This window comes from Neodiprion pinetum, chromosome 7 (assembly GCF_021155775.2).
Source record: "Neodiprion pinetum isolate iyNeoPine1 chromosome 7, iyNeoPine1.2, whole genome shotgun sequence".
Lineage (NCBI taxonomy): Eukaryota > Metazoa > Arthropoda > Insecta > Hymenoptera > Diprionidae > Neodiprion > Neodiprion pinetum.
The window spans coordinates 8,777,411-8,796,860 of NC_060238.1; the positions used below are offsets into that span (position 1 = coordinate 8,777,411).

At 42.2% G+C, this 19,450-nt stretch overlaps 1 protein-coding gene across 1 annotated transcript in view; it reads right to left on the reverse strand.

Annotated features, from left to right (window-relative positions):
- The window catches only part of kl-2 (dynein heavy chain 2, axonemal kl-2), a 1,019,064-nt gene that overhangs the window by 115,583 nt on the left and 884,031 nt on the right, over positions 1-19,450 (reverse strand). The window contains exons 51-52 of the mRNA XM_069137782.1: positions 18,897-19,061; positions 18,610-18,776 (exon numbers count right to left, since the gene is read on the reverse strand). Coding sequence (XP_068993883.1) covers positions 18,610-18,776; positions 18,897-19,061 — 332 coding nt within the window. The remainder of the gene's footprint in view (positions 1-18,609; positions 18,777-18,896; positions 19,062-19,450) is intronic.

Consider the following 19,450-nt stretch of genomic DNA (forward strand, 5'->3'; position numbering starts at 1 on the left):
TATTTACCTTGGTGACAATATTCTTGATAATCATCCTTTTATTTTCATATCCAAAAAAAAAAACATATCTGGGAACGTTGGTTGCATTTTTTCAAGTATATAAGTAGTGTATATATGACAGTTGTGGACCACCCCCCCCCCCCTCCCCCCTCCCCCTTCGCTCCCCCTTCTACCCCCCCTCGCTCGCTCCTCGCTCCACCCCCCGAATCGGCGGCGCTACCCCCCCCCCCCGCGCTGATCATTTTCGCGGCCGCAAGATGGCTATTCTCAAGGGATTTGACACACACACACACACACACAAACACATCCACACACACACACACTAAATAATTCCTGTCGAGACTTGTTTTCCGCCGAACGTCATAAACGTAGGTATTCGGGGCCCCGATTTTTTATACCTGCACCGCCTGCTTTTTGTTGACCGATTTCCATTACATGCTTGGGAAACTATACATTGCTACTTTACTCGCGGCATTTGCGTGGATTTTTATACTTAGGTGGGCATCCATCGTAGGCGGAGGTGGGTTCGTGGAGAGGGGGAGAGGGTGAAAACCTGTTCCAACACGCTTTTAGACAAGATGCAGCTGCGGAAGCGGGTCACTTCAAACGAGCAATAAAACCCAAAAATTTGGGGATGGGGGGATGGGTAAAGGCTGGGCCCAGTCGTCTCTGACGCTATTTTTCTTTCCGAGATGCGCAGAACGCAGTGCGAATTCCTGTCGAGACTTGTCCACTGAAAAATTGTAGTGGGGGGTGCAATGGAAAAAATTGTAGTGGGGGTGGGTGGTATATAAAGCGTCCGTCTACCGTGATCGTCACTCTGTTCTCATCGTATTCTCATTGTGAACTGTTCTCGCTTGTGAAATAACCTCAAAACGCGATGGATCTAGCAAAAGTTAACCACATCAGCCGCCTGGAGAATCTGCCAACCAAGAAGATGTCGGAACTCGAAATTGGGGGGGTGTATGACGTCATCGGGTTACGACTGGTCAAAACAAAATTCGGGGTACGTGTTCTGGCGACGATCAATGGAGAATACAACGTCTTCTTACCACCGAGAATCGCAAGAGTTCTACAAGAAGATTCCAGTCAGCTGACTGAAATGTGTAGCATGGCGGGGGAAAATCGTCGGCAAATGAAATACCTTGGTGGAGAATTCAACAAGTTTGAATTTTCATGCAGTTATGCGCCTTAAATGAACTATGCGACCCCCCTCTACTTCCACAAAATTCATCCACGAGGGGATAAAAGCGGGTGTGCTGGAGATGGAATAGTCAGTCTTCCACACACCATCCGTCAGTACATAATCGAGCGCAACATTCTCACTCCTCAACATGGCGATGATCCTAGACGTGCAATGTTTTATAGGTCATAACATGAAGTTTGTACCCAAGGAAGTCGCAGTCATGAATGTAAACGGGTCGGGTCTGGATTACATCATTTTCAAGCCGCCCTATGATTTGGCAAGCTTACCACTTGAATTTAGAGCTACCAATGTATGGTTGACACGCAATCACCACGGAATATCATGGAATGCGGGCAACAAATCTCACGAGGATGTGACGAAGATTGTGAGAAAAATGGTTGGAAATGCGTGTTACGTATACGTCAAAGGGGCGGAGAAGAAAGCATGGCTGACGGAGATCGTCGATGGTACAACGAGGATTATTAATATGGAAGATTTGCATATCATATCCCCCTCAATGGAAAAATTGAGGTATATGGAAGCGGCACCGTGGCATGACGCGAACCATGGATACTCTCCAGCGAATAACCTCCAGCAAGCAACAGCGCTAGGCTCAATTTGGTATGATGACAACTCTGAATACATCCTGGCATACAATTGCGCCTTTGAAAATGTGCAGCGACTAAGGAGTTGGTATTCGAAGGAGTGTACCAGCTCCCTCGAGAAATCCTTCTGTCTGTACACAGAACTGGGTGGTTTAAGTGCAATGATGTCCGAGGATATAGCTTTTTTACCAAAAGAATTTATTCGCACGTTCGCATTAAACTCCATCAATGATGCGTGGGATAAACTACCAGAGAATATGAAAATGGACTACGTCATCGCAAGTTTCCGCAGATGTAGCGTACATTACACACCAGGACCCGATGGCAATATCGTGGATGGACCGAATCCTCTAATTAAAGACTGTCTAGGTTGCAATCGTGTGTATAGATAATATGGACAATATTTACCAAAATAACAATAGAATTTATTACAGTATATACAATTATATTCGTGTTTATATGTAGAATATACATAGAATTAAAAAAATTTACTATTCGATAAAATTATAATCTAGAAATAGGATACATTACAAATATATATCATTATAACTTTCACCCATTCTCGTTACACAAAATGTTAATGTTATAAATTTTTACATGTGAAAAATATGTGATCAATAATTATGAATTTAGCGTGGTTTATTCCCCTCATCCGTATCCTCATCCTCATCATCATCGCTATTTTCGACATCTATAATTATGACGATAGTTTCATTCACCCGTTTTTTTCTACAATTATTGTATCGTATACTACCAGCTTTTCGTTTGCCGATATTTCTCTCGTTGCATACCCGACGCTAATATGGTTGGGGATGTGCAGGCTCGGACTTGTTCGCTATAAAGAGTCGTAAAACCCAAAACTGTGTGTACACATACCATCCGGTGAAGGGTCGGCAAGACAAGATTTTTCTCACGCCAAACACTGTTCGCTACCTGCTTTTCGTTTGCAGATTTTTTTCTCGTTGCATACCCTCCGCTAATATGGTTGGTGATGTGCAGGCTCGGACTTGTTCGCTATAAAGAGTCGTAAAACCCAAAATTGTGTGTACACATACCATCCGGTGAAGGGTCGGCAAGACAAGATTTTTCTCACGCCAAACACTGCGTACTACCGGCTTTTCGTTTGCCGATTTTTTTCTCGTTGCATACCCTACGCTGATATGGTTGGGGATGTGCAGGCCCGGACTTGTTCGCTATAAAGAGTCGTAAAACCCAAAACTGTGTGTACACATACCAGCCGGTCAAGCCGAGATGTGCAGAACGCAGTGCGCATCGCATCTCTGACGTCATTTTTCCCTCCGACAGCGCAGAACGCAGTGCGCATCGCATCTCTGACGTCATTTTTCCCTCCGATATGCGCAGAACGCAGTGCGCATCGCATCTCTGACGCCATTTTTTCCTCCGATATGCACAGAACGCAGTGCACACCGCATCTCTGACGCCATTTTTCCCTCCGATATGCACAGAACGCAGTGTGCACCGCATCTCTGACGTCATTTCTCCCTCCGATATGCGCAGAACGCAGTGCGCACCGTCCCCAAATTCTTGCGATCCATCGGCCTATATATAAGCTCAACGCATCCGATGCAGACTCATCAGTCTTACACAATACGTGCAAGTCAAAAGCCTATAATTTTCATTTCTCTTGCATACAATTGTTGCCTATAACCGTCAAAGTCATGGCAGTCGAAGCGTATATGGGACTTGCAGAGCAGATGGAGGGGACTTACAATTTGCTAAGAGAGCAACCACCCGGAGAAGAGAATGACGCCGTAATCAATCATTGGGTTGATATTGGAATTGCGAATATCCAAGTTCTGCGCGATATTTCCATGCAACGAGGAACAACCGTTGGTGCGAAAATACGGATTCAACATACGATCGCACTCCTGCAATCTTGGGTGACGAAGATCAAGCAGTTACAGCAGCGCACAGTGGTGACGGGTGAAAATATCGGTACTCCTGCGGGTGTACAATGGGACGACGTGGATAGCGCTTTTGCCAGCCGAATCAGAACAGGGGTTGTCACGAATCTCCATCATAAAAATTTGGACGCCTTCCTGGACGATGTGCAGCGCGTCGTCACCAAAAAGTTGGAGCTGATACTGCGCGAGGAGGGAAATGTGAAGATTAACATCATATTATCATGCAAATTCGAAAATGCCAAGCATGAAGAGATATCCACTGAAGTCAAGAGTTTCAACACCTCCAACGTAGCGATTCTCCTCCCATCAAGCGATATAAATGGTTGCTTCATACGTGCATGGGGTGATCTGCAGTCAAAGGTGGAAGATTTCGAGCAACGCGATTCCGGCTGGAGTATGATTGAGATCCTTAACCTCGCCGTGAATATCAATCGCTACCAGCCTCTCGCCGCGGGGGCTTCAACATTCGTCGAGCTGTTCCAAGACATTCGACATAAAAAGGCTGTGATCAACGTGAGGAACGAGGACGGAAAATGCTTTCTCTGGTCCGTCATAGCAGCTCTCCACCCGGTCAACACCCACACCGATAGGGCTAGCCGTTATCATCGATATATTTCCGAGTTGGACTGTACAGGTATCAAATTCCCTGCTACTCTACATGATGTGAAAAAGCTTGAGAGATTGAATAATTTGCGCATCAATGTATACGGTATAGAATCTCAAACTTTTTCGCATCATGCAAAATGAAATAATAGCGTCATCGTGCCAATTTATTTGAGTAAGAATTTGCATAGCGTAAACATTGACACGATCCATCTTCCAATGGTTGAGAGTAATCCGGAAGACGATATGACTGGTGAGTTTGCACCGAGATTCCACTTTGCTTGGATTAAAGATCTTTCCCGATTGGTGAGCAAACAATTGTCTGATCATGATGGTCGACTGTTTTTATGTGACAGATGTTTGCGCCACTTCAGCGTGAAACATGCCTACGACAATCACCGACAAGATTGTATTACGCTAAATAAAGTACGCATGGAGTTTCCCAAGTGTAAAGATTTGGTATTTTCCAATTTTCGAAACAAGGGCACCGTTCCATTTGTCGTATACGCCGTTCTCAAATGTATATCAATCCCTGAACCTGTAGATGAATTTGAAACTCGTAAGACTTGTGAAATTCAAAAGCATATCCCGCACAGTGTAGCGTACTATGTACATTGCGCGTACGATGAGACTTTATCGGGGTTCCACGGTAAACGCGGTGTCGATTGCATAGATTGGTTTATGCAACAGCTTAAAAATTTATAAATTCAAGTAGAGTCACGCATCAGAAACATCATTCCGATGAAGTCTCTTACCCAAGTGCAACGCGATCGTCACATGCGCGCAAAGAATTGTTATATTTGTGAAAAACCGTTTACGCCTGAGGAGAAAAAGTGTTACGATCACTGTCATTTCACGGGTAAATATCGTGGTCCTACTCATAATCGGTGTAATTTGAATTTCAGAGAGTCGCACACAATTCCAATAGTTTTCCACAATTTGTCCGGTTACGATTCTCACTTTTTAATAAAATCCCTCGGGTCAACTTTTCCCGGTAAAATTACACTGCTACCCATAAATAAGGGAAAATATATATCCTTCACGAAACGCGTCGATGGAACAATGATGCACTTGAGATTCATCGATTCGTTCCGATTTATGGCTAGCAGCATCGATAAACTTTCCACATATTTGACCGATACCGATAAACGCATAACACGCAAATTTTATAATAACCCGACTCAGTTCAGTTTGATGACCCGCAAAGGTGTTTTTCCCTATGAATACGTCGATTGTTGGGGGAAACTCGATGAACCGCGATTACCTGCAAAGAAGCATTTCTACTCGCACCTCTGCGATGCAAATATTTCAGACACCGATTACGAGCACGCGAAAACTGTTTGGAGGGAATTCCATTTAGAGTCATTGGGAGGCTATTCAGATTTATATTTAAAGACCGATGTTCTTTTGCTTGCCGATATTTTCGAAAATTTCCGCGCTAGCTGCTTCAAAACATACGATTTAGATCCGTTGCACTACTACACTGCACCGGGATTCGCTTTTGACGCGATGCTCAAGCATACTAATGTAAATTTGCAACTTTTAGACAACCCTGAAATGGTGTTATTTATTGAAAGAGCCATTCGAGGCGCCGTGGCGCAATGTTCTAATCGACACGCTCGGGCCAATAATAGATTCATGGGAACTGATTTTGATCCAAACAAAGCGGAATCGTATCTCACGTATTTTGACGTGAATAACCTGTACGGAGCGGCTATGAGCGTGCATTTACCGGTCGGCTCGTTCGAGTTAGAGTATCAGCACATCGATATAACAAACCATCTGGACGATTCGCCGATCGGTTACTTTCTGGAGGTAGATTTGGACTATCCTGCAGAACTCCACGAGGATCACAAAGACTTGCCTCTTTGTCCCGAGCAGTTTACTCCTCCAGGTGGTAAAAACGCCAAACTCGCGACCACCCTCTACCCCAAAACAAAGTATATATTGCACCATAGAAATTTGAAGCAGTGTTTGAGTTTAGGATTGAAAGTAACGAAAGTGCACAGAGTTTTAAAGTTTGCACAATCTCGATGGCGCGAACCTTACGTCACGCTCAATACGGACATGCGCAAGCGGTCTAGGAATGAATTTGAGAAAAACTTTTACAAACTCATAAATAACGCGTTGTTCGGCAAGACTATGGAGAACGTGCGAAATCATAAAGATGTAAAATTGGTCACAAAATGGGAGGGACGCGGTGGTGCGAGAGCGCTTATTGCCAGGGCAAACTTTCACAGCTGCACCGTATTTGGCGCTGATATGGTCATCATTGAAATGAATCGCGTCAAAGTTCACTTCACCAAACCTATTTACGTCGGTGCATCGATTCTAGATCTGTCAAAAATCATTCTTTACGATTTTCACTATAATTTTGTGAAATCCAACTTTTCGAACAGCGAGGTCAAATTGTTGTATACCGACACAGACAGCCCTATTTATCAATTTAACGTATCGAACATCTACGATATCATCAAACGTGATGTGGATACAATGTTTGATACCTCTGACTATCCGCCCGACAATGTGTATGGCATCCCGCTTAAAAACAAGAAACGACTAGGGCTAATAAAGGATGAAAATAATGGTAAAATTATGACAGAGTTTGTGGGACTGTGAGCAAAGCTGTACACATTTACTACGATGGGTGAGGATGGGGAAAAATATGACGGTGGCGTAAAAGTGAGTAAGCGCGCCAAGGGTGTAAGAAATTCATCGATAAATAGCATCACGTTTGATGATTATAAGCGCTGTCCGATGGCTTACCGAGAGTTGACTCTTCCACAGTATTCAATACGCAGAAAAAAACATAAAGTAAGCACGATCGTACAAAAAAAATTGGCTCTGAGTTGGCAGGATGACAAGCGGCAATTGATACCTGGACAGACCGACACCGTACCTTGGGGGTTTGTCCCAGCCCCCCAATAGCTATGGGATAAACTGTAGACCTAGAATTGATGTAAATATTTGATGTTTGACGCCTCGAACGATCCACCATCGGGCGGAAAACGTTTCACGATCAACACGATATTTAATGGATGTCAAAATGCGAATTCATATGCTCAACAATTATTTATTTATTTATTATTATTATATCATGCAATTATTTATATTTATTCGTTTACCACGAAAAAAGTTTTCAGAAAACGAAAAAAAGTTTTCAGAAAATGAAAAAAAGTTTTCAGCAAACGAAAAAAAGGTTTTCCAAAAAATAAAATGTGTAATAATCGTATGGAAAATCGTATGGAAATCGCCGTCGTCGTCGTCGTCGTCGTTATTTTCATAGTACAGAGTATGGTACATGTGCGTACAAAGGAGATAAAATGTGGAAATATTTGTATATTCAAAATCTTTTATTGTAATTCGGAAAATACATACAAATTATGTTTCATGTCTGTTCTCTTCATCCAACTATTGTGCAAACTATCAAAACCCAACCACTTCACATTGAACAGATTTCCCCGTTTGCGTAATACTTTCTCCACAAGGTAGCCGTCGGGATATTTCACTTTGGCGAGCTCTTCCTCGTAGAAGCCCCCCTCGATGGGATGATCTTGATAATTGGTAAGTTTGTAGGTGGGTGGATTAGTATTTTTCACCTCACTCACGGTGAATATTTCTGTCGTCCAATTGGGTGTATAGCCTTTTTCGAATACATTCTTGTACTTGCTGATTTGAACTCGATCGCCTACGCTGAATTTCCGCGCTCGATCACTTCGTTTGATTTGGCGAGGCTTGTACACGCTACGATACAGCTGTTTTTCATTCTCCGTGCTAACATCCACCGGTTTCATCCGAATCGTGCGATGTTTAGTGTTGTTGTAGGACTTCATTAAATCATCCAAAATATTAATCCACTCGTACGATCCTTGGAGAGTAAACCGCTTCCACATTTTATTCTTCAATGTTCGATTGGAACGTTCGCATATCGACGCCTTTAAGTTGCTAAATGTCGAATACATGTTGATATTGTGATGCTTCACGAGGGCTTTGAATTCGCTGTTGTAAAATTCTTTGCCTCGATCAACGTGTAGATGTGTAGGTATACGACTCTGGGTCAGTACTGATTTCATGGCAGCACTAACATCTTTCCCACTCTTGGACTTTATCGGCACAGCCCACGCGTACTTGGAAAATATATCGATGATTGTTAGTAGATATTTGTATCCCTTGTTGCACGAGCTGTATGCGGTCATATCGACGAGATCAGCTTGCCAGGTCTCATCCAGTCCGCGTACATCTACGAATCGGCACGGATAGTTGCGTCGAGCCTGTCTGTGAAGTTCGGCGGCTATTACAGTCTTCATTGTTCCCAACTCTTCACCCATCAATTTTTCGAATTGCTGTCCAACCACTCTGGTTCCTCAATCGATACTAATTCCCTGCTGGTCTGTCCCAACGTTGGTGTTGCCTGCTCCCCAATATGTTTGATGCGACTCAACGTATTTTCAATGATTTTGTTATTTATGCGTAGCTGTTCCAACTCCTCGTTGTGATTATGCGCGAAACTCTCGAAATTTGATTAAAAAGTATCCACAATATCCGCAGCCATAGACTGTAAAGCAGTATTGAGAACTTTTAGGGAAACGGCATCGGTGGAGTGCTGCGGATCAGCTATGTTACACAATCGTTTACCGTCCAAATCATACTGATTGTCGTTGGTGGTTTTGAATCCAACACCCGGAGGCCCTCGAATAAATTTTTTACTCCCGCCACGCTCCGAGTGTCGCCCGAATATGTCTATGCTCATCACTGGACGGTCACTGAACAAATGATGATTTTATGTTTACACGCCGCTAATAAACGATTCCAGCCTCGCGCAGCTCCTCAATAATGGAGACTATTTCGTTGGAATGGCTGGTATTGCCTGCAGCCTGTGACGCCATGAGCAGCCGGAGACGATCTACAATTTCATTTGGATCATCCCAGTAGACGTAATCGACATCTTGCTCCTCCTTTCGCGCAATCTTATAGTTGGTTAAGCCTTTACCTGATTTTTTCGGCGAGCCAACGTGTTGTGCAATGAAATTTCTATACTTTGCGCTTTTTAAATCATCTCGAAGGCTTCCATCGGCTTGGTAACGTTTCCGATGCGCATTTGTCGTCGTTACAATTTTTATATAATTATTCTTGTCCGCGTCATTTACAACCGATGCATCGGGTGATTTTTTAAACAGTAATTTGAGTAATCCAGGTGTTCTCTCATAACTTTCATTCCCCACATTGACCAGATTATCAGTGAAATTGATCGGTGTATCGCCAATCATCATACCGCTTGTCAACTTTCGAACACCGTATGTGGTATCCAAATCCCTCTTTTTACTTGAGCTGAACATTTTCAAATATTGTGCTGTGGAATCCGTTGTTTTTTTCACAGATGTACTTGTAGTAGAAATTTCACCAAACTTCAGTGTTTTATCATTTACATCCATGAAATTCCCCTCATCCATATCCTCATCCTCATCATCATCCCCGATACTCTCTTCATCTTTTTCTTCTTCTTTTTTCATTGTCACATCCGGTAGTTCCGTTTTAGTTTCACGTTTAATATGCTGCTGTCTTGAGGTATCAACCAATTTTTGCAGCGGTGTTACTAAAGGCTTGAATACCTCTCCCACAACCTGTTCGGTCGTGTCCTTGTCCAACTTGAGCATCTCATGCTTCAGCCGTATGACATCGGATGCTTTTGATATTTCACTCAATGAATCGCTACGCTTACGAATCTTGGCACTCTCCATGTTGCAGGTTCGAATGTTGCAACGAAACTGTGCGAGTTTATGTTAGTTTATGCTTATAAAGCAGTCAAACCCCTTCCTATATCGCCCCCCATTGATTTCGCTATTCTTGTCAATTACGGTAAAACTGTAATTGTCATCATTCCAGCATGCCGAGCACAAGTCTTTAAATTGCTGATACGTCATGTCCGTGTTCACATGATCGTTGTAGATATGTTTCAGATTCATATCATCCTGCCGAAATAGCACCAATAAGTTTGCATTGTCACGCACTAGGTGTTTTGGAATGCGCGCGTACGTTTGACTTAGATAAAAGCTATCGATATCGCAATGCCTGCCCATGCTGAAGTATGCTCTGACATTATCCTGCTGTTCACAAGCCACATCGTCGAAAATCATAACAGAGTTGGGGCGAGCATCTTCCGGTTTTACAACCTCATCGTTCTCGCGAAACGGGAAATAACCCACTCCCTGCACGGGTTCTAGTAACTTTTGCAAAAATTGATATTTTGGTTGGATGGAAGATTTCGAATAGACGTAGACATTTTCGAATCGCAATCCATTGCCGTGGGTGATAAGTGCGAGAAGAGCGTTAGTTTTACCGCAATTGGATGGCCCGCAAAAAATTGCTCTCACGGTATTTGGCAGCAATTTTCCATGTCGTTTTCCTATCTTCCTCTTACTACGTCGAACCATTTTATCGAAATTTGCGATAGGTAGTTTATCGGGCTGATCTTGAAATCTCATGATGCTTCGTTAGCATGACAATGAAAACTGAGATGACGGTATATAAATTCCGCCTTTTATAGAAGTCGCGTTAGTTGTTGCCCGACTATGAGGATGTGCACACGGAAGAAACGCGGTGGTGGTTTGTTAAATTAAATCATCAATCATCTCCCAGTTGAATTGCATGTGTCAGGGTATCAGTACTGCGGACCTGGAACGAAATCGGCCAAGAGGTTGGCTCGTGGAGATTTGGGGATCAATCCGCTGGATGCCGCGTGTAAAGACCACGACATTGCATACGCGAAGAATCGCGACACCGCAGCGAGAAATCTTGCCGACAAAGCGCTCGCTGAGAAGGCGTGGAATCGCGTCTTGGCCAAGGACGCTAGTGTGGGTGAAAAGGCTGTAGCCTGGGGAGTCACCTACACCATGAAAGCTGAATCTAAACTCGGAATGGGCTTAGCTGCAAAGCGGTCGAAACTTGGAGCGGCTGCGAAGAAGAAATCTGGAACTGACGGGAAGAGTAAACAGCGGAAGAGAACTGTGAATCTTAAATCCATCATCACAGCAGCAAAGGTCGCCATGCGACCGAGTTATAAAGCTGTCGAGTCGGCGTTGGCGGGTGCTCGTGCGGCTGCCCGTGGGACTGGGAAAAATATTCGTATACCTCGCGTTATACCTGTGCCTGATAAAATTGGCGGCATCCTACCGTTTCTCATTCCAATTCTGGCCGGTCTAAGCGCTACTGGGGCTCTTGCGGGTGGTGCTGCGGGTATAGCTAAAGCTGTCAACGAAGCTAGTGTCAACAAACATCAGTTGAACAAGGCCAAACGGCACAATGCAACAATGGAGGCGATTGCTTTGGGCAAGGGATTATACCTGCGACCCTACCGCAGCGGAATGGGCCTGTACTTACATCTGACAAAAAACTAGTAAAGCTACCACACCGAGCTCTCACCAACATCGATTTACGCAACTATGCTAAAAATATGAAAATTTCGTATTTTCGTGGTGTTTTCATGCGGAATGATCTGCCAAAATCAGGACCAAAAATGCGAGAATCCGCAATTATCAATCTTGACGATAAAAACGGTCCAGGGACACATTGGGTTGCGTACAAGAAAAATGGTGACCAGGTTGTGTATTTTGATATTTTCGGTGATTTGAAACCGCCTAAGGACTTGATGAGGTATCTCGGTGTTGGCAGCGTTGAATACAATCATAAAAGGTATCAAGAATATGATACTGTGATTTGCGGCCACTTGTGTCTCAAATTTCTCAGCGAACAACTATAAAAAGACAGGTGTTACATGAGCAAGCATTAGTCATGCCGGAATCGTTGACGTTAACACTGTCAGGCACATCCTCCGTGCTGGAGGCTCAATATTTCCTCCCAATCGAGTTATCACCAGAGAAGAACTATGTTCTCGGACTCGTCGAGTTCCTGACATTCAATTCAATACCCAATATTCATGAGAGGTGTAATAAATTTTACCTGAAACGAGCGGACAACAGCAGAGAGAGCATCGCGATACCCACGAGATGCTATGAAATTGAGGATATTGAAAATTTTCTACATAAGGAGCTACCCTCCGACATCACCCTCAGTCTGACAGCTAGCAACAACGAGCTGAACAGTGAAGTCACATGCAATCATGTGGTAGACTTTAAGCCCAAAGATTCGATCGGCCGATTATTGGGATTTAAGGCGGTTGAGCTATCACGAAACGTTACTCATAAATCTGAATTACCCGTAGCCATACTGAAGGTTAATACTTTACGCGTTGAGTGTAGCATAACCACAGGGGCATATATAAACGGGCGTCGAGCTCACACGATTCACGAATTTTTCCCAACCGTTCCATCCGGATATAAGATTGTCGAAGTGCCTACCAACGTCATTTACCTGCCAATCTCCGTACAGTCGATACATCATTTACAGCTGAGAATAGTCGATCAAGACGACGAGCTGATTAATTTTCGCGGCGAAACGATTACTGTACGTTTACGCGTGAAATCACTCAAATAATGGGAATCGTGTTTGAGACGAGAAAGTCGGGCAAAAGTTATAAAACTCGAACGTCATGGCCAAAAATCGCCAGTCGCCCGACACCTCTGACAACGTTCACACCGCCTACGAGACTGACACCTCTGAACGTTCGGTTTCTCCAGAGCCTAGGTCTTCGATTACGTGGAAATTTTGGAAAATAAAAATTCGTGTTCGCTGCATCCTGTGTGTGTTACCATGGAAGAAATAATAAGAATACAGAAACCTGTGGTATTCGACGAATCGATCGCGCACTCTGAGATTTATGCTCATCAACCGTTTGCATCATCCACCTTCCAGAACAACGATGAAATCCATATTGTTGTTCAACATCAAGACTTGTGTCTACTGCCCAGTAAAAGCTCTCTACACATTCACGGAAAAATCACAAAGGATGATGGTGTGGCTGCGGTGACGGTTACGAAATTGATCAATATGGCCGTTTGTCATTTGTTTGAGGAAGTTCGCTACGAGTTGAACGGTGTAGAGATTGATCGGAATAAAAATGTTGGCATCACCAGCACTATGAAGGGTTACGTATCCTTGACTCCAGGCCAGCAATATAGTCTGGAGAATACCGGGTGGTTGAGTGGGGATAAGGAACTAACCGATGCCGCTGGAAATTTCGATGTTGTCTTGCCGTTAAATTATGTGCTAGGCTTCGCCGAAGATTATCGTCGAGTCATCGTCAACGCTAAACACGAGTTAATTCTCACGCGTTCCAACACTGATTTGAATGCCGTGATTCAGAGCTCGGCGACGGAAAACTTTAAAATCACCCTGAATAAAATCGAGTGGTTGTTGCCCTACATCAAACTGGCAGATAAACCGAAAATCCAGCTACTCAACTACATCGCCAAGGATCCGGCCATATCCATGAGTTTTCGTTCTTGGGAAACGTACGTGTATCCGATGCACCCATCAACAACGCGGCATATATGGTCAGTCAAGACATCGACGCAGCTTGAGAAGCCGAGATATGTCGTTCTAGGATTTCAAACTGCAAGGAGAAACGAGCCGCTGAAAAATGCTGGCGTATTTGATCATTGTCGGATCAGAGATGTAAAACTCTTCCCCAACTTACAGTGCTATCCCTACGGAAATATGAATCTTGATATATACAATAATCAATACGCCATTCTCTATGATATGTATGTTCGGTTTCAAATGAGCTACTATAACAAAGAAGCTGAGCCTTTGCTTTTGAGGCGTGAATTTATAAACCAAGCTCCCCTTATCGTCATCGATTGCTCCAAGTAGAACGAAACATTGAAAACTGGACCTGTGGACATTCGATTGGAATCTGACTGTAGCATTACGTTCCCACCACACACTTCTGCCTACTGCATGATCTTGCATGATCGCATTGTTGAATATAATCTGATCAGTGGTACTGTTCAAAAATTGGTATAAATCAATTTTGGAATAATGATATGTTTAATTAATATGGATATTGAAAATAATATGTATAATTTTAATCGTTAAAATTTGGAATAAGATAATTTAGAATAGAATAAGAAAACTAAATGTAATTGATGTTAAATGAAAAAATTGTTAAAAGCATTCAAAACGCTGTTTTAAACCTTCCTTCAGGGGTCATTTCCTGGAATTTTTACAATAGATCTAGCGGGTTTTTACCCTACCCGATTTATGTGCGGCTTTCCTGCGCCAAACAAGTCTCGACAGGAATTATTTAGTGTGTGTGTGTGTGTGTGTGTGTGTGTCAAATCCCGGATTCGCGGGGGGGGGTAGCGCCGCAGATTCGGGGGGGAGGGGGGGAGGGCCGCGGATTCGGGTGGGGCGGGGGGAGCGAGGGGGAAAGGGGGTGTGAGGGGGGAAGGAGGGCGTGAGGGGGGAAGTGGGGGGAGGGGGAGGGGGGAGGGGGGCAGGGAGGGGGGAGGGGGGCAGGGAGGGGGGAGGGGGCGGGGGAGGGCGGTGGTCCAGAACTGTCATATATACACTACTTATATAGAGCGCTTCAAAAATATTCTGTTACCATCAACCGTAGTGAAAAACTTACAAATTCCATTAGCATTTTGAAACGTTATCATTCAACCCAACTCAGTCGGTAATGATTTGATTCTGGATAGTCGTATACGGCTTTTATCTTAAAGCATTAAGTGCCAACCCGCTGACTCGGATCATATAAAAATTTGTATAAATTCTATTTTGTCATAATAAATGCATGTCGGACACCGAGACGAAAAAATCGATATCCGAACAGAAACAGGTGCAGCGTCCCTCGGTGAAATTATCAGGCAGCAGTAACACTGTGCCTCAAAAAAAACTCGTGAATAACATCTGTAATCGACGATCAGTCTGAGGAAGGAGTTGGTTCATGGAAGTTATCGGATAGCTCAATATAGCAGAAAAACAAAAAGTTACCGACGCCGTTGGTAACTCAGAAGTAGTTATTTTTCTGAATATGATGTTGGGCTTTGCTGAAAACTATCGCAAGATCATCGCTAACACGAAGTATGAGCTGATTCCGATAAGATCGCAAGTGATTCCAATGTAATTTTTTTAATCAGAGAAGTAGATTCTATAATTCTATGCTGTCAAATGACTCCATCGAGGAATATCACCCGTTTCCACAAGTTGCTGCAGCTGGGATTTGTAAGAGTATCGTTTGCTACCAATAACCAGGAAACACGTGTGGACTATGAAACCGTCCACCCATTTGAAGAAACCACGATTAGTTCCACTGTAACATCACTGATGCGAATCACTCTTCTCGAATTCCCAAAATTATCCGGACAACAATCTGAACTTGGAATATGAGTTACAATCATTAGGCGTTGTTGTACGTGATGTTCACAAACTTCAAAGTTTCGTATCATGACTAGAAATCCGAGGTTTCATTGACGAAGAGTGAACTTCTGTAGCACGCACTTTTATTCGTCGACGGTTCGAAACAAAAAGAGATACGCAAATCTTCACTGGTTGATATTTGTATCGAATTAGAGGCTTAAAATAACTTTATTTTCGACTCAACCACAATGTTAACGTTATTTACTTGAAAAGCGCGACGAAAGTAGTATATTATTCCCTTTTAATGCATTTAACGATTAATCAAATCCAAATTAGCGAGTGGTCAGTGTATCTCCGGGCTTACGGACAACCCTGCCGGAAGTACGAAAATTAGATTTTCACTTATAACCATTATCTCGTAACTGTCGGACTTGAAACGGTAAGAAAATCAAATTTAAATCTTTTTACCACTTATCTACACAAATATTCTACTGTCTCAATTTCAATCTAAAACTGGATGAATTTGTTTACCTTTTTGATTTTCCATTCAAAATTATTTACCGCTTATCCACGTCAATTCTTTCCATCTCACGAGGGGAACCCACCAACGTCCCCCCATCGATTCAATTCAAATTTGTCACACGTGTAGGCCATGACTAGCAGTCTAACTGGTGCAAGTAGTAAGACGTGCCTCTCAAAATTAACCAATTTCGAAAAATCCGATATCGAAATATCCTTGATATACTGCCTACGTTAAGAAACTTTTGAAGAGCACTTGGTGCAGCGTTTAAGCGCTTTGTATAATAAACGCAAGGTCGCTGGATCGAATCTCGATGTTCGCAATTTAGAAAAATTTTTTTTCATCCTTCACGTTATTCTTAAAACAGATGTATTACGATTGTGCCAATTATTAATTTTTATTAATCAATTGTTATCGAAAAAAAATTAGTATTTTTATCACGTCTCCTGTGAAAAATCAAACTTCCCACACAAATATACAATACTTTATTCTTGTACAATGTCAATAATTTTCAATATTTTATTCACAGTTGATTATCATTATTTTACATATAAAAGAGAATAACGCGGAATTGGGAATATTATTATTATTTTTTTTTAGGAGATTGGAAATGAAGAAAGTATACACGAAAACTTGTGCAAAATCAATATTTTTATTTGTTTGATATTATTATATTTATAGAACACTGCACGAAGCAGGGTGGTAGTAGAAGCTACTTGTCATAGAAGCATTGAAAACAACAATAAAATATTAAAAATTATTGCCATTGTGCAAGAATAAAGATTGTATATTTTCGTGGTAAGTTCGATTTTTCACAGGAGACGTGATAAAAATACTAATTTTTTTCGATAATAATTGATTAATAAAAATAAACAATTGGCGCAATCGTGATACATCTGTTTTTAGAATAACGTGAATGATGAAAAAAAAATGAAAAGAAAAAAATTGCGAGCGCCAAGATTCGATTCAGCGACCTTGCGGCTATGAAACAAAGCGCTTTAACACTGCGCCACGCATTCTTTGAAAACTCCCCAACGTAGAAAGTATATTAAGGATATTTCGATACCGGATTTTTCGAAATTGGTTAATTTTGAGAGGCGCGTCTCACTACTTGCACCAGTTAGACTGCTAGTCATGGCCTACACGTGTGACAAATTTGAATTGAATTGGTGGGGGGACGTTGGTGGGTTCCCCTCGTCAGTTTTATTCCAAAATTGGAGCCATTCTCACCTCTCCTCGATTTTCTTATATAAGGTCAATCTTTCTACGTTGATGTCAAACCAGAATCACAATACTTGAATTGTTATCCAAATCTATTCACACCTCATCGACGTGAATCTTCTTCTTTCTCGACTTATATTCAAAAACAGATCTATTGTTTACTAAGTTTCATTTCATTCAATTTCATATTCATCTTATCGCGTCTGAAATTTGAAGTTGCATCAACTTTTTGTGTATCCTTAATTCTCTTCATTTAACTGACGAATCTAGGACACTGAATTTTTCAAATCTGATATAAGTTTCATAGTAAGCAACTTGGCTCGAAGGAGAGTTTGCCGTTTTTCCGAAACAAAAGAGAACACTTTCATAACCCCAACTTGCGGCTATTTGATTTTGTGAAATTACATACGTAATGTTGAGTCCTTACACGTTCATAGTTACTCATAAGATATTTTTCACACTTCTACCCAGGAGCAATGTTATATTCAACGTGAAAATTTCTATGTGAGTGATCGTTTGGTAGAATAATCACAACTTGTAAACGTTGGATAAAAGAGTTGCTATTCTTCACACTAATGAGTTTGGGTAAATTATTTCGTTTTCCATTTCCTCACTTTCGGCAGAGCAATTAATAAGTCTCTACAATACATGTCAATATTTTCATTCGACAATACCTAGCAAATCCAAATCCTCATACTTTCTTACTGTTATAGCTTAGAGGTGATAATTGTTACTAGAATTGAAAGAAGGAAAAAACATTGCGAACACTCACGGTCATTTCTCGGAAATTGTAGTACCACAGAGTTACGTGATGATGTTCAATGCTTAGGTACAAGTTTGTTAAGAAATCAGTGAATGATCATTGTATATTACCCGTTTTATAACCCCTGTGTTATCCAAGTGATACATTTGATTTTAACTTAGTAAAATAGTCTTGACTTTAATACTAACCTTGTCATCAAGGATTGTGATCACTTAAATGGCATAGTGTCACATTCCATAAATAGGAAGCGGTCAAGTGCGCATGCGTCGACATATGTATAGAATTTCCACGAGTAAATGCCACTCGGTGCGCGCTACAAACTTCTATCAACTTAATAGACGAAATAGTTTCCAATTTCTTGCATATCACTCGTCGGCGAGCTATAGGCATCTCGATCGATCTTAGTGAACTTTAGGTTTGCTGCAGTTCGTGGTGCACGCTGAGCTGTTTCAAGTCGTATAAAATCGATTCATGTGTGACGCATGTGTACTCCACTTTCCGGTATTTGAGGTATGCGCAATCCTTACCTGTAAAGTTTTCCATATTTTTCCATAGCTATGACCCACATACACAAGGACTTGGCAGCAACAGATACGATTCCCACTTTTATGGGGTCGAAATCTGGATTAGCTGTGTATCGACCTATCGTTTTCAACGTCTTGTCTGATATGTGGTCTTTATCAAAATCTCGTAACTAGAACAAAGGAGACATTTAATATGGAAATGTAGCTTCTCACTGATATACGAGATAAATTTAATCGTCACGCACTCTGAACCCACTTTCTACACGTATACATGTGATACTCTTACTCACCGTGTTCAAGAAATTCACGTCTCCAAGTTGCCTTTTAGATTCAGCCCACGATGGTTCGGAAGATTTCAGTAACATAACAGCTTCCATCACCATTTCTACTTTTGCAGGTGGCCGAGTGAATGATTTTATTTCCGATAAGTCCTTCTTGTTCAAGGCATCAAGTGCCTGAAATCAACCATTGAGAATATTGTTTGAATTATGAACTAGCAATGTAATAGGAATTGATAAAATATGAAAGTTCTGAATCACAATGGTGGCGTACTGACCGGGTCAACCCTGAACCCTACCTTACCAACAGTCAGTAAGCACAGGGTAAGCCTTGCCAGCGGAGGTGTTACCAACAAAAGCACCATCATAGATAGCGTCACATACATTACCGATCGGTCTGACCGACATAGATTGCGATAATGCGATTCTGTGCTGTTTGATGGGTGACCATTTTGAATTGTTACCATTAGACGGGCGAGCAATGAAGTTTTGGATTCGGATGAGCGGATTTTCATAATTTTTGTCGCCAGGTTGCAGACATTTTAGCGACTGAAGTGTTGACGCAG